The sequence below is a fragment of the Schistocerca cancellata genome, chromosome 2, assembly GCF_023864275.1.
Source record: "Schistocerca cancellata isolate TAMUIC-IGC-003103 chromosome 2, iqSchCanc2.1, whole genome shotgun sequence".
Taxonomy (NCBI): domain Eukaryota; kingdom Metazoa; phylum Arthropoda; class Insecta; order Orthoptera; family Acrididae; genus Schistocerca; species Schistocerca cancellata.
In genome coordinates, this window is record NC_064627.1 from 1,129,375,093 (window position 1) to 1,129,391,978 (window position 16,886).

General features: G+C 43.5%; 1 protein-coding gene across 1 annotated transcript in view; it reads right to left on the bottom strand.

The window, feature by feature from the left end:
• The window catches only part of LOC126161269 (brain-specific angiogenesis inhibitor 1-associated protein 2), a 667,893-nt gene that overhangs the window by 177,940 nt on the left and 473,067 nt on the right, over positions 1–16,886 (bottom strand). The window contains exon 4 of the mRNA XM_049917008.1: positions 12,356–12,417. Coding sequence (XP_049772965.1) covers positions 12,356–12,417 — 62 coding nt within the window. The remainder of the gene's footprint in view (positions 1–12,355; positions 12,418–16,886) is intronic.

The following is a 16,886-nucleotide window of genomic DNA, read 5'->3' on the forward strand; positions in this document are numbered from 1 at the left end:
ATCCAGAAGGCTTTTGATACCATTCCTCACAAGCGAATATTAATCAAACTGCGTGCATATGGAGTATCTACATCTACATACATACTCCGCAATCCACCGTACGGTGCGTGGCGGAGGGTACCTCGTAGCACAACTATCATCTTGTCTCCCTGTTCCACACCCAAACAGAACGAGGGAAAAATGACTGCCTATATGCCTCTGTACGAGCCCTAATCTCTCTTATCTTATCTTTATGGTCTTTCCGTGAAATGTAAGTTGGCGGCAGTAAAATTGTACTGCAGTCAGCCTCAAATGCTGGTTCTCTAAATTCCCTCAGTAGCGACTCACGAAAAGAACTCCTGCTTTCGTCTAGAGACTCCCACCCGAGTTCCTGAAGCATTTCCGTAACACTCGCGTGATGATCAAACCTACCAGTAACGAATCTAGCAGCCGACCTCTGAATTGCTTCTATGTCCTCCCTCAATCCGACCTGATAGGTATCCCAAACGCTAGAGCAGTACTCAAGAATAGGTCGTATTAGTGTTTTATAAGCGGTCTCCTTTACAGATGAACCACATCTTCCCAAAATTCTACCAATGAACCGAAGACGACTATCCGCCTTCGCCACTACTGTCATTACATGCTTGTCCCATTTCATATCGCTCTGCAATGTTAGGCCCAAATATTTAATCGACGTGACTGTGTCAAGCGCTACACTACTAATGGAGTATTCAAGCATTACAGGATTCTTTTTCCCATTCATCTGCAGTATCGTCTCAGTTGTGTGACTGGATTCGCGATTTATTCTCAGAGAGGTCACAGTTCGTAGTGATGGACGGTAAATCATCGAGTAGAACAGATGTGATATCTGGCGTTCCTCAAGGTAGTGTCATAGGCCCTCTACTGTTCCTGATTTACATAAATGATATAGGTGAAAATCTTAGCAGTCCCCTTAGATTGTTTGCAGATGACGCTGTAATTTAGCGTCTAGTAAAATCAATCCCAATTACAAATTGATGTAGAGAGAATTTCTGTATGGTGTGAAAAGTGGCAATTAGCACTAAACGAATAAAAGTGCGAGGTAATCCACATGTGTACTAAAAGGAATCCTATAAATTTTTTGTATACGATAAATCGCACAAATCTAAGGGCTGTCAATTCGACTAAATACCTAGGAACTACAATTACGAGCAACTTAAATTGGAAAGACCACATAGATAATATTGTGGGGAAGGCGAAACAAAGACTGTGCTTTGTTGGCAGAACACTTAGAAGATGCGACAAAGCCACAAAAGAGACAGCCTCCATTACACTTGACCGTCGTCTGCCGGAATATTGCTGCGAGGTGTGGGATCTTTATCAGGTGGGATTGACGGAGCACAACTAGAAAGTGCAAAGAAGGGCGGCTCGTTTCGTGTTATCGCGCAATAGGGTTGAGAGTGTCACTGATATGGTAGGCGAGTTGGGGTGGCAGTCATTGAAACAAAAGCGGTTTTCCTTGAGGCGAGATCTATTTACTAAATTTCAATCACCAACTTTCTCTTCCGAATCCGTAAATATTTTGCTGACCCGCACCTACGTAGGGAGAAATGTTCATCATAATAAAATAAGGGGAATCAGAGCTCGAACGGAATGATTTAGGTCTACCTTTTTACAAGCGCCATTCGCGAGGGGAATGGTAGAGAAGTAGTATGAAAATGGTTCGATGAGCCCTCTACCAGGCAGAGAAACCATGTAGATGTAAATGTAGATGTTAATTATTACACAACCAAAGAAAATGAAATAGCAAACAGAAAGTAAAACAATCTTTTCTTTTTGAGGTTCATAGACGAGAAAAGTCAACGGCGTGGATCGGATCAACTGTATCGTACGCGACGGGAATACCGCAGCAGAAGGTTGTTTAACTTCAAGATTGGTCCATATTTACGAGGTGCATTCAAGTTCTAAGGCCTCCGATTTTTTTTCTACGGACTGGAAAGAGGTAGAAACATGCGCATTGTTTTAAAATGAGGCTGCGTTCATTGTCAATACGTACCAGAGATGGCAGCACCGTACGGCAGAGGGAATTTTACCGCCAGCGGCGAGAATGAGAACTGTTTTAATTACTTAAAATGGCAACGTTTACCTTACTTGAACAGCGTGCAATCATTCGTTTTCTGAATTTGCGTGGTGTGAAACCAATTGAAATTCATCGACAGTTGAAGGAGACATGTGGTGATGGAGTTATGGATGTGTCGAAAGTGCGTTCGTGGGTGCGACAGTTTAATGAAGGCGGAACATCGTGGGACAACAAACTGAAACAACCTCGGGCTTGCACAAGCCGGTCTGACGACATTATCGAGAAAGTGGAGAGAATTGTTTTGGGGGATCGCCGAATGACTGTTGAACAGATCGCCTCCAGAGTTGGCATTTCTGTGGGTTCTGTGCACACAATCCTGCATGACGACCTGAAAATGCGAAAAGTGTCATCCAGGTGGGTGCCACGAATGCTGACGGACGACCACATGGCTGCCCGTATGGCATGTTGCCAAGCAATGTTGACGCGCAATGACAGCATGAATGGGACTTTCTTTTCGTCGGTTGTGACAATGGATGAGACGTGGATGCCATTTTTCAATCCAGAAAAAAGCGCCAGTCAACTCAATGGAAGCACACAGATTCACCGCCACCAAAAAAATTTCGGGTAACCGCCAGTGCTGAAAAAATGATGGTGTCCATGTTCTGGGACAGCGAGGGCGTAATCCTTACCCATTGCGTTTCAAAGGACACTACGGTAACAGGTGCATCCTACGAAAATGTTTTGAAGAACAAATTCCTTCCTGCACTGCAACAAAAACGTCCGGGAAGGGCTGCGCGTGTGCTGTTTCACCAAGACAACGCACCCGCACATCGAGCTAATGTTACGCAAGAGTTTCTTCGTGATAACAACTTTGAAGTGATTCCTCATGCTCCCTACTCACCTGACCTGGCTCCTAGTGACTTTTGGCTTTTTCCAACAATGAAAGACACTCTCCGTGGCCGCACATTCACCAGCCGTGCTGCTATTGCCTCAGCGATTTTCCAGTGGTCAAAACAGACTCCTAAAGAAGCCTTCGCCGCTGCCATGGAATCATGGCGTCAGTGTTGTGAAAAATGTGTACGTCTGCAGGGCGATTACGTCAAGAAGTAACGCCAGTTTCATGGATTTCAGGTGAGTAGTTAATTAGAAAAAAAATCGGAGGCCTTAGAACTTGAATGCACCTCGTATGTCACCAGCTATTCTTTAGATTCTAGAAGGCCTCTAGGTCATAACGAGTGCCTTCCAGGCAAACTGAAATGTTTTGGTGTCTGGTTTCTAGAGTGGTAACACGCTATTGGTTATTATTTCGATGACCTATCATTTGCGCAGATGCATTTTGTGACAGTTTACCGTAGTACTCCGCTCCCAACAATGTTGACTTTATTTCATGCGAAACGTGAGGAAACACATGAGACTTTTTGCACATGTTTTCGCTGGGTAAGTATTCACTAGGTTTTCGCTCGGTACGTATTCACTACCAGCACTTCAGGCTACAGCAGAGTCTTTATTCTTACTGACACAAAATATCGACAGACATAGCATCTTGTACCATTGTCTGATTGTGATGCGATTCTGAATCATCAGTCTTCTCACTGGTTTAAGCAGCCCGCGGCGTATTCCTCTCTCGTAGCTACTTATTGACCTCAGAGTGCCGCTTACAACCTACATACTCAACAGTTTGTTGTGTTATCTCAATTTCTCTCTTTTTCCTGCGGGTTTTATCCTCTACATCTCCCTTTGATACCATTGAAGTTATTTCCTAATGTCCTATCCTGCTGTTCCCACTTCTTGTCAGTGTTTTCAGTATTTTCCTTTCTTCGCCGACTGTGCTGAGAACCTCCCCCTATTCAATCATCTCAACTGCTTCGATTCTCATTTTCCCCGGTTTTCCCAGAGTTCATGATTCAGTTTCAAGCAATGCTGTGCTTCAAACGTACGTTCTCAGAAATTTCCTCCTCAACTTTAAGCCTATGTTTGATACTGGTAAATTTCTCTTTGCCAGTAATGGAATCTTTGTTGTGTTAATCTGTCTTTTATGTCCTGCTTGCTTTTTCCGTTATGTGTCGTTTTGCTTCCAATGTGGCATAATTTTTTAATTTCATTTTCTTAGTCAAAAGGTTTGATGTTACGTTTATTGATACTCATTTCTACTATTCCGAATTACTTTCGTCTTGCTACTGGTCACCATTAATCTATATTCTTTACTCATCAGACTCTTCTTTCTAGCCATTTGGTCCTGTAATTCTCCTACACTTATGTTAAGGATAGTAATTTCATACGCGTATGTTGTCATTGATGTCCATTCGTCATTAATTTTAATCCGAGACTTCGTTCTTGGTCTTCCATTCTTATTGCTCCCCTCTGGTTTTGTACATGTTGTATATTACCTGTCTTCCCCTATACTTCTATTATTCTCAGAATTTTATAAGTCTTGCACAATTTTGCATCGTTGTGCGCTGTTTATACACTCCTGGAAATGGAAAAAAGAACACATTGACACCGGTGTGTCAGACCCACCATACTTGCTCCGGACACTGCGAGAGGGCTGTACAAGCAATGATCACACGCACGGCACAGCGGACACACCAGGAACCGCGGTGTTAGCCGTCGAATGGCGCTAGCTGCGCAGCATTTGTGCACCGCCGCCGTCAGTGTCAGCCAGTTTGCCGTGGCATATGGAGCTCCATCGCAGTCTTTAACACTGGTAGCATGCCGCGACAGCGTGGACGTGAACCGTATGTGCAGTTGACGGACTTTGAGCGAGGGCGTATAGTGGGCGTGCGGGAGGCCGGGTGGACGTACCGCCGAATTGCTCAACACGTGGGGCGTGAGGTCTCCACAGTACATCGATGTTGTCGCCAGTGGTCGGCGGAAGGTGCACGTGCCCGTCGACCTGGGACCGGACCACAGCGACGCACGGATGCACGCCAAGACCGTAGGATCCTACGCAGTGCCGTAGGGGACCGCACCGCCACTTCCCAGCAAATTAGGGACACTGTTGCTCCTGGGGTATCGGCGAGGACCATTCGCAACCGTCTCCATGAAGCTGGGCTACGGTCCCGCACACCGTTAGGCCGTCTTCCGCTCACCCCCCAACATCGTGCAGCCCGCCTCCAGTGGTGTCGCGACAGGCGTGAATGGAGGGACGAATGTAGACGTGTCGTCTTCAGCGATGAGAGTCGCTTCTGCCTTGGTGCCAATGATGGTCGTATGCGTGTTTGGCGCCGTGCAGGTGAGCGCCACAATCAGGACTGCATACGACCGAGGCACAGAGGGCCAACACCCGGCATCATGGCGTGGGGAGCGATCTCCTACACTGGCCGTACACCACTGGTGATCGTCGAGGGGACACTGAATAGTGCACGGTACATCCAAACCGTCATCGAACCCATCGTTCTACAATTCCTAGACCGGCAAGGGAACTTGCTGTTCAAACAGGACAATGCACGTCCGCATGTATCCCGTGCCACCCAACGTGCTCTAGAAGGTGTAAGTCAACTACCCTGGCCAGCAAGATCTCCGGATCTGTCCCCCATTGAGCATGTTTGGGACTGGATGAAGCGTCGTCTCACGCGGTCTGCACGTCCAGCACGAACGCTGGTCCAACTGAGGCGCCAGGTGGAAATGACATGGCAAGCCGTTCCACAGGACTACATCCAGCATCTCTACGATCGTCTCCATGGGAGAATAGCAGCCTGCATTGCTGCGAAAGGTGGATATACACTGTACTAGTGCCGACATTGTGCATGCTCTGTTGCCTGTGTCTATGTGCCTGTGGTTCTGTCAGTGTGATCATGTGATGTATCTGACCCCAGGAGTGTGTCAATAAAGTTTCCCCTTCCTGGGACAATGAATTCACGGTGTTCTTATTTCAATTTCCAGGAGTGTAGATCAAAAAATGCCATTAAGATTTTTTTAAAGTCTTGGTTCCGTTATGAACTGCTTCGTCAGAAATGCTTCTCTAGTGCCTCTATTCTTCCGAAAAAACCGATAGTCATCTAAAAGACTCTCCATTCTTCTGCATATCATTCTTGTTCGCAATTTCGAAGCATGGACTGTAAGCTCACTGTGTATTAGTTTTCGCAATCATCTGCCCTTGTTCTGTGTCCAAAGTCTGATGATATGTGTCCAGATCCTCAGATTCTACAAATGAGATTGAATAGTCATTTATTAGCCACTTCTCTCAATGATTTCAGAAATTCCGAAGGAATGTTTTGTGTATCTCCCGCAATATTTCACCGCAAGTCTTCAAAAGCTCGGTCTTCCATATCCACATTCGTTTCTTTTCTATCAATTCGTCGTCCTCATAGAGGTCTTCATTGTACAGTTTCCACCATCAGCTGTCTCCCTTGTGTTTATCGGTGGAATTTCCATTGCACTCTCAACGTTAACGCACTTGCTTTTAATTTCACCGAAGTTTATTGTGACTTTGCAGTACGCTGAATCATTCCTTCCAAATAATACTTTTTTGTTTTCAGAACGTTTTTTGCTGCTATTTCACCTTGGTTTTCCTGCACAACTTATTTATTTCATTACTAAGTGACGCACATCGCTTTATTCACATCTTTCCCTCTACATTTTTGTACTTCCTTCTTTCACATTTTCACATATTTGTTGAAGTACTTCTTCTGTTACCAAAGGTTTCTTTGCATTTACCTTCCTTTCCCTATATTTGTCTTTGCAACTACCGTGAATACCCTTCATAGAGACGTCCATTCGTCTTCAGCTGAATTATCTACTATCTACTGTGGTATTCATTACCGCAATCTCTATAGCCTCCGAGAACTTCAACTGGATCTCATCATTCTCCAGTACTTCAGTATTCCACTTCGCACGCTGATTCTTCTCGACGAATCTCTTCAAAATCATTACTAAATTGTGATCTTAGTATGTATCTCCTCCAGAGCATGTCATTGAGTGTAGTATCTGGAATCAAATTTTCACTCCGAGGCGGAATGTGCAGTGATAAGAAGCTTCCTGGCGCACTAAAATATATATCACATCAACAATGTGTTAGTCTCGTACTATAGCATGCCTCATAGTACTAACGGGAAGGTAAATGAAAGCCGGTCCTCGTCGACTCTGAAACAGGATGAAAAACAAGAGCACGTCACGTTACGTGATGATGCTCTATGGTGCTACTCGCTGCAGAATTACCAACGCATGTCTTCTGGTATCAATGTCGTTGCCTTTTGTAGTTCAATTCTAACAAAATAAAAAGAATTCGTGTTTCAACTTCTCCGGTCATGGATAGTCCAGCTGTTGTGTGGGCTATGGAACGTGACCCAGAAAACGTTTCAGAAGTATTGATGATAATAGGAGTTCTGTATGATGGCACAGATTAGTTCGGTGAAGTAGTGCCAAAATACGAGAACTGCCTTCTCACCGTCACCAAACAAGTAATGGAGGATGTGGCCGTATATATATGTCACAGAATTCGATTTTGCCTTCGAAAAATACACTCCATCCGGGAAGAGTAACGACTGTGCAGTTATCAGCGAGGAAATCAAACGTGTGAGGAAAGCCAACATCTGACGCACCAAATGCCAAACATCCTTCGCCGATCCGCAGAGCAGGACATGGTCATCCGTATCCATCACTCGGCAGGTGACACGCAATGGAGAGTCCGAGAGGTGAATTTGATCTAGGCGAGACTGGCATAACCGCTTCCCGTTAAGTGTTACGTACCAAGCGCACTGAACGTCCGTATCAAGGGAGGCGGCGCTCTCCGCCTGCCACACAACACGCCATTCTATGTGGGCGCATTTCCTTTCAATCGTATTCGGTGCCCTACTTAGTTCTTGTTGTCGTGTATCGCTCTCTCAGGTGCAGGGCATGTGGGTAACAGTGCAGTGTGGATGTAACTTATTTCAAGGAAGAGGTGGCTAATGTTTAAAAAGGCGCTGGTATGTCCAGGGAGGGGGAGGGAGGGGTCTGGAGGGAGGGGTGGGAGGGGGGGAGGGGGAGAGAGAGAGAGAGAGAGAGAGAGAGAGAGAGAGAGAGAGAGAGTAGCGTTCTCGCTTCCCACGCCCGGGTTCCCGGGTTCGATTCCCGGCGGGGTCAGGGATTTTCTCTGCCTCGTGATGGCTGGGTGTTGTGTGCTGTCCTTAGGTTAGTTAGGTTTAAGTAGTTCTAAGTTCTAGGGGACTGATGACCATAGTGCTCAGAGCCATTTGAACCATTTTTTTGAGAGAGAGAAAGAGAAATCGGCACTAAGGCCTCCTGCAGCAGGCTTGTAAGACATGTCGAACAACGTTACCACATCTTCATGTGAGAGCTTATAAGTAACGCCTTCACTTTGTCCTGAACATGACAAAAGACATCCTCTGCCCCTTTGGATGGTGAGCTACTCGTCCTGGATATTAAAAAGCATGCCCATACTAACAAAGGATCCCAAAGCCACCAGCATAATGCGGAGCAGAGATGGTAGAAACTGAAGTGTCTGCGCAACATAGGGAATGAGCGCTGACAAATAAAGGTTGGCATATCGCGTCCGTTGCAGACGCTAGGGTCCTAAGACGGTCATTAGTTAGAGCTGCTCTGATCTGGTTTAACAGACGCCTGCAGCTGATGGCTATCATGCGCCCAGGCAAAGCATCGTGTCAGTTACTCATATGGGGCGACGCGCATATCGGACTGCCCATTATCTACAGAAAGAGCATGTGATTTTTAGACGTTAACACTACTGCCCGATTGCACGAAAAAGTCACCACTAATTCCAAATCAGCAGTCGTCAGTGGCCACAGAGCAGCGTTTCCAAAGCGAAGGCGTATAATATCGCTGAAAGAGGACAGTCCTGTCTCTTCGAGCGCTGGATCAGGATCGGCGGCGTGGAACGGACGTTGTACAACACCCTGGACATCGCGTCATGAAGAAGACTCATCACTACCTCAACGATGGCGGCCGGGTACCCCACTTGCCGTAGCACTACCGTCGAAAGCGTGTGGCTAACTCTACCAAAAGCCTGGCTGAAGTCGAGGGAGGCCAATACCGCAGGCATTAGACGGGTCTTGGCATGTGTTATCATGTCGCGATACCGACAGATTGCGGTGAGGGTGTTTGGGTCACCTTGTAACACCACAGCTCTTATGCTGTATGGATTTATTTTGCTTTATTTAATGTTACATTGTTGATCTTCTGTAAATGTGTTTGAATCGATAACATAAAATTGTGTACTCTTTTCTTTGTCAAACCTTTGATGTCGTGATTTGATTCTATGCAAAGTAGTGTATCTGCAATTTACATTCTTTGTCCCATTTGGAGGGAACAAAACTTACTGTATATAATTGTAATTTTGTGTAAATAATTTTTTGTAGAAGTGTCAATATGTGAAAATGTTCTGATTTATTTAATGTATTTGTATGCTGTTATGTAAACTACTGACCTTCACTTAGGGTTCTTAGTTCATTTATATGTAAAAGGTGTAGTGGTTCCCCTCGGGAACGGAACTGTGTAGCGCGCGCAAATTGTGGTTGGCCTAGGTAGAAAAGGTGGAACTGATAGTCAGTCGGAGACGAGCTACCAGTCGGTGACAAGCTACGAGTCGGAGACGAGCAACGAGTCTGTGCACTGCCAAGTAACAGATGCATATTGTGATGGTTCCGAGAGAGGCTTTTCCTGCCGCTTTCCAATGCCTCGGAAAAATGGATAAATAGCTGGAAATATTCTGGAATTTGTATCAATCATCGCCACCAAGAAATGACACAGTCCAGCAATTCTGCCTGCAATTCCACCTACCAACATGCAGTTGCCACCACATTGCGCAATCATTGCAGCGTAATACTATAATGATGTACAGTGAAGGATCAGCTTAATGGATGTGCTAATGTGCTGAAATATAAGGTAATTTGTATCTGAATTTATGTACCTACCTTGATTTTTCTCCTCATCATAACACCTCTCAGGTTCCTCTCCGTTTGAGCTAAAGTGATATCCGAGTGTCCTTACTAAAAGAAATTAAAGCCTAGAGTTTTGCTAATTAATGCCTCTTGAACTTAGTAGAAAGAAAGTTAAAGTTAATGTGGCAATAGAGTGAGTTAAAGTAAAGGTTGTTTGTTGAAAATATTCCTATTAAAACTGCTTACTAAAGTGCTGTTGCCAACTTCAAACTTAAAAGTTCTTAAGACTGAGTCTTATAAAGTAAATGATCACATTGTTGTCTGTGGTAAATTCTAAAAGGTGAGTCAGTTTCTTGCAATTTTGTCAACATTGTGTTTCGCTGTAGTAAAAAGTGGGAAATTGCAATAGTAGAAAATTATACACTCATGTTTGCTAAGTGTTTGCCTCTCTTGTGTATTAGAAGTGCATATTAATAATAATGTTATAAAGACCATTCACTTTGTGTAAACCCTGAAAGTAATAGTGTGTTTCGGTATCTCTTATAATTTAGCAAATAGTTTGTGCTGCTCCAGTTGTTAGCTTCAATCTTAAAACATATGTGTGTCAGAGTTCATTGCAGTCGCGTGTGGCTAAGTCTAGGTTGTGTTTGTCCGTTATAGTTACTTATACCGGCTTTCTTAAACGAGAACGGTAATCTTTCTCTTGCCTAATTAGGCTGGCGACCGTTTCCCTTATTCTATAAACAGTATAGCTAGGCAAAATTTTGTTTGTTACTATTCAAATATTTACGTAATTCTGACTTTCATTTCCGATAAGCCACCTCCGTTAGGAACAACACGGTCAACATAACAAAATTCCTCTCAGAGGATAACACTGCTCTGTTGCTTTGTGCCATAGTTGCTTTTACAAAATAGTTTTATGTCACAACCTGTTTCTAGCATTGAGGTTATGGTACAGTAGTAGCAGACAGGAGTGTTATAACCTCCTAACGATGCCTGGCCCTGTGAAACGACATAACGGACCCTCCGCCTGAGACACACCGCCCGTAGCCGAGTGAAAGTCTTAACATCACTGCTGAGAAAGATCAACGACCGATAATCCCAGATCATGGGTCACCTTGTGGTATATGTGTGGGTACGAACAGTCCTTCAACGAAGGCTCCAGGGAGCTGCGCCATGGGGAACAGTAGATCGCTGCAGACGTTCGTTCAGGATGGCGCCATCAATTGCTATAAAGCCCAATAGAACTGTACAAAATAAACCATTTTTTCAGCCTTCAGTTGCAAGTTAATTTTTACTCGTTTACCTAGGTTTCGATTCCAGTAATAGAATCTTCTTCAGAACCTATAAATTAAACCACATACGGACATATATTACTCACTGAAATGCATCATCAGTCTAATGATTGAATAATAAAGAAATCGTGATACTTACAAAAAATTAAATTATTTTGAGAGCCAAACACTGGCACTGCGATACTGAATAGTGGGTTTATGTCTGGAATTTATAGTCAGGTCCGTAATGTGAAGTCTTTGAAATCATGCGCAATACTCCATGGATATACGAAAGTATCCAGGATTCAATGTAGCTATGTATTGATGCCAGCATCGAAAGTAAATGTGGGTATTTTGAACATATCGTGTTCGAATGAGTTGTTTGGACACTGATACGTCTAATTCTGTGTGGTTCATATGATTAACGTAGTATGGGGACTTGTAGAAAACTGAGTTTTACCTCGGAAAAAAGACACAATTTTTTCGATGGTTTAAGAGATTCAGATGTAGTGTACTCATATTTCACTATTCTCACTAACCAAAGCAAGTAAATTTGAATTTTAAGAGCAGATATTAGACCCACTATCTGCTATACGTAATGGCCTAAATGTGAACCTTATGTAGATGGGGTGGAAACAACCGACGTCAGTTAAGGAAAACAACATAATCTTGGTAACATAAATAGTGACTGTAAATGCCGGCCAGACTGGCCGAGCGGTTCTAGGCGCTACCGTCTGGAACCGCGCGACCGCGATGGTCGCAGGTTCGAATCCTGCCTTGGGCATGGATGTGTGTGATGTCCTTAGGTTAGTTAGGTTTAAGTAGTTCTAAGTTCTAGGGGACTGATGACCTTAGACGTTAAGTCCCATAGTGCTCAGAGCCATTTGAACCATTTTTTGACTGTAAATAAAGTGTTTTGGACCCATTTCAAATAAAATACTTTCATATCTGTTTGTGAGGAATATGTCCCTAACGTTTGGCTGGAGCTTTTGGTTACGTCTCGTATTTAATCGTGAAACTAATAAACTTGCCTGATCCTGATATATATTTTCATTTTTATTTTGCGATATTCATCGATTTTTCAACAAAAACAGAAATATGAAAGTTTGTTAATGCTTGTTATCGTAAAACGGTAATTGAGGTATCTAAAGTACTCTGTTATTCAAATTCACTAATTTAGCCAGTAACGTGTTTTTGTTACTTACAATATTCATCTGTTGCGCGTGAGTCTCCTTGTAGACGTCCACAATCTGCATCAACGCCGAACCTGCAAAGTAAAATAAACAGTACTGATTAATAAGGAAAAAAATTGTGCCATTTTATTAGGCGAACCAGATCTAGCACATTAGAAATGATTAGACTGTTACAGTAAATTAAATTGAGCCCTAAGAGATACTGATCTCTTCTCTGCATACGTTCATTACATGTAATTAAGGTACGAATCTTACAGGTGAAAGAAATTTTCATCTTCATTATTTGAGATACAAAGGGGAGGTGATTACGTGTTTTCTTCTATAACCGGATGATGCGCCACTGTTGGTTAAATCCCAAACGTCACACTTTCGTTACATGGATAAAGCGCATTTTGTGTCTTTGACTTCCACAAACCGTTTGATTCCAGTACCATATCAACGCGTATTAATGGAAGAACGATCATATAGGCGATCAAACGAAATGTGTGATTGGACTGAATATGTATTCGGTGGACGCTGCATGTTATCTTGCATGGAGAAGTAAGATTAAAGTTTAACCTACCGAAGTTTAACGTACCACGTCTTTTCCAAACGGCTTCAATACTTATCGTACAGATGTTGTACAGTTCACAGAACAGATTCGAATTTCCCACCAAGAACGTCAATGCACTTTTGAGCTCTAGCGATAACATGTTGTGTTGCATGTTCAGTTGCCTGTGCTTGGTTGCTAATCAATTCAGCCGCGTCCATGGTGCGACGAAGCAGTCCATCTCGTGTATTTACCTTCACTTTGTGCACTTCTGATTTCATCCAACCCCATTAACAGAAATCTAAATGTGTAAGTTCAGGTGATCTTGTAGGCCAGGCAATAGCACCGCCACTGCCAATCCACCGATTAGGGTAGGCGCGGTTGAGATGCTCCTTCACACGTAAGATAACATGTGGAGGGTCATCGTCATGTTCAAAGTACATTCCAGTTCGCTTGGCTAAAGGAACGTCTTTCAATAGTTCCACAAATGAATTTTCCAAAAGAATGCGGGTACCTCTCTCCCGTCAATCGCTGACTGATAATAGCTGGACGTATGAAAAGGTTACCAATCACGCCACACCAAACATTTATGGCAGAACGAACTTGGAAACTGGTATCCACTGAAGCGTGTGTATTTTCCAGTGACTATGGATGATTATTGCGTTTGTTGTTTATTCCATGTCGTGAAAACTGAGCTTCTTCAGTCAATTGTATGTACGAAAGCAAATGACTATTGTCAATTAGCCAGTGACAGAATTGAAGTCATTGGGCATTGCCACCAACGTGGAGATTTTGAACACGCTGTTACAGGTTTTCCGCATGTAATGTTTCCCATACACCTGTATGTGGGACATTCATACGCAGGGACATTCTTTGTATGCTCGTACCGGGACTTCGCTCAACACTTGAGATAATGTCTTCCTCTTCTTGCAATGTTTGTTGACGTGCATGCTCGGACGAAAAATGTCTACTTGGCAGAGAACCTATTGCACCCAAAGTGATAAACACTTTGGTTAAGATGGTTCAAATGGCTCTAAGCACTATGGGACTTAACATCTGAGGTCATAAGTCCCCTAGACTTAGAAACTACTTGAACCTAAATAACCTAAGGACATCACACACATCCATGCCCGAGGCAGGATTCGAACCTGCGACCTTAGCAGGTGCGCGGTTCCGTACCGAAGCGTCTGGAACCGATCGGCCACAGCGGCAGGCAAACACATCGGTAAACACCCTGCGATCAGGTAATCTTCGAGTCGGAAAGCACCTGTGGTATAGTTCTCCTGCAGCGGTAGCACTACCGCCGCAGAAACTATAAACGTACACCGTATCTGCGTATTCTTCACTAATGTAGACGTGTGGCATTGTTAACAGCGCTTTTACGAACACTGTTAACTCCATACACTACACAGGTAACCGATCCGTCGCCGGTAATTACTCAATGCCGCTTACACGGCACAACTGCGCAAACAACGGGAGATGATTGTACTACGTACGTCACATGGCCATAATACGTCGTAGGTTGCATAGCGTAAACATGAAATGCACTCTTACATTGTTTTCAGGAAAAGCTCGTTTCGGTGCAGTTGTATTGCATATACGTTCACGTTGTGCACATCAGTTTTGCAAAATTAAAGTTCCTTTCAATACCTATACCTCCCTAACGAAGCATGTGCGGACCTATGTTCATTTAAAATTTTTTGTTCAGAATTACTTATACTATCACTGTGTAAAATATTGACCTTTCCTCATCAAACACCCCATACACACACACACACACACACACACACACTAGTTAATGATTTATTAGCATCTAGTTAATATTCTGTAAGTGAAAATGAACTATGTACCTATTATTGTAGACGAGTGCGCTACACAGATATTAGGTTGGTGCATAAGTTCGTAGCGTTTTTGTTTTCATGTTGGTTTTCGGGTTGCTATGGTTTTATTCCACTCAACATTGTCAAAAGCTTTCTCTAAGCATTTGTAGACTTAGTGAAAGCTTTTGACAATGTTGACTGGAATACTCTCTTTCAAATTGTAAAGGTGGCAGGGGTAAAATACAGGGAGCGAAAGGCTATTTACAATTTGTACAGAAACCAGATGGCAGTTATAAGAGTCGAGGGACATGAAAGGGAAGCAGTGGTTAAGAAGGGAGTAAGACAGGGTTGTAGCCTCTCCCCGATGTTATTCAATCTGTATATTGAGCAAGCAGTAAAGGAAACGAAACAAAAATTCGGAGTAGGTATTAAAATCCATGGAGAAGAAATAAAAACGTTGAGGTTCACCGATGACATTGTAATTCTGTCAGAGACAGCAAAGGACTTGGAAGAGCAGGTGAATGGAATGGACAGTGTCTTGAAGGGAGGATATAAGATGAACATCAACAATAGCAAAACGAGGATAATGGAATGTAGTCGAATTAAGTCGGGTAATGTTGAGGGTATTAGATTAGGAAATGAGACACTTAAAGTAGTAAAGGAGTTTTGCTGTTTGGGGAGCAAAATAACTGATGATGGTCGAAGTAGAGAGGATATAAAATGTAGACTGGCAATGGCAAGGAAAGCGTTTCTGAAGAAGAGAAATTTGTTAACATCGAGTATAGATTTAAGTGTCAGGAAGTCATTTCTGAAAGTATTTGTATGGAGTGTAGCCATGTATGGAAGTGAAACATGGACGGTAAATAGATTGGACAAGAAGAGAATAGAAGCTTTCGAAATGTGGTGCTACAGAAGAATGCTGAAGATTAGATGGGTAGATCACGTAACTAATGAGGAAGTATTGAATAGGATTGGGGAGAAGAGAAGTTTGTGGCACAACTTGACCAGAAGAAGGGATCGGTTGGTAGGACACGTTCTGAGGCATCAAGGGATCACCAATTTAGTATTGGAGGGCAGCTTGGAGGGTAAAAATCGTAGGGGGAGACCAAGAGATGAATACACTAAGCAGATTCAGAAGGATGTAGGTTGCAGTAGGTACTGGGAGATGAAGAAGCTTGCACAGGATAGAGTAGCATGGAGAGCTGCATCAAACCAGTCTCAGGACTGAAGACCATAACAACAACAACATGGTTTTATTTATCGATGGTGATTTTTTTATCTGCAGTTCACTGAGTTTACATATTGTCATTTGCAGATAGTGAGTAGAGCTGTGGACGCTAGAAAATGGAGTGTCAAGTGGAGAAATCGGAACATTTTTCGACGTATGTCTCTGAGTTCAAAGGCCGCCAAAAACATGTGTGCGCCGTTTATAAAAATAATGCCACTGCACAGAGAACGGCAAGAAAATGGTTTTCTCGTTTTAAGGAGGATTGTTTTGACGTGAGGGACTCTCCACGTTCAGAAAGACCTCCAGAGTCTGGTGAAGATCGCTTACACGCATTAATCGACAATGATCCACGTGAGCGTTCTCGAAAATTGGCAGATGTGGTTCACTGTGAACATTCCCCTATCGTGCGGCTTTTGAGTGCAATGGAGAAGATCCAAAAACCGAGTGTGTGAGTACCGTAGATTCCAAGCAATAATCACAAAAAAATCTGCTGGTGTGACCATATGAACATCTCTGCTTGCTGGTCGTCTCTTGGATGCGAACAACATCCACTATTCCTATCCTGTATGACGCTGGTGACGAGAAATGGCGTCTTTATGCTAACATAAGGGAAAGAAAGCACTCTTTGAGCCCAAACAAAGCAGTAACTTTCCGTACTGAGACCTGCTTTCATCCACAACAGATCATACTATGCGTCTGGTGGACCAGTGACGGTGTGGTGTATTAAGAATTGCTTCCCTGAAGTGTAACGATCACTGCTAACTTTTACTGTCAACAACTGAGTTATCTAGCAGACGCAGTCCAATAATAACGGCCGTGAAGTGATGCTATGCCACGATAACATGTGCCTGCATTCTGCTACACTGACAGAAAACACCATACAGGAATTGATGTGGGAAGTCACCCTGCAACCACCTTATTCATCTATCCTCAGATTTTCATCTTTTCCGCCCTCTATTGCACAAC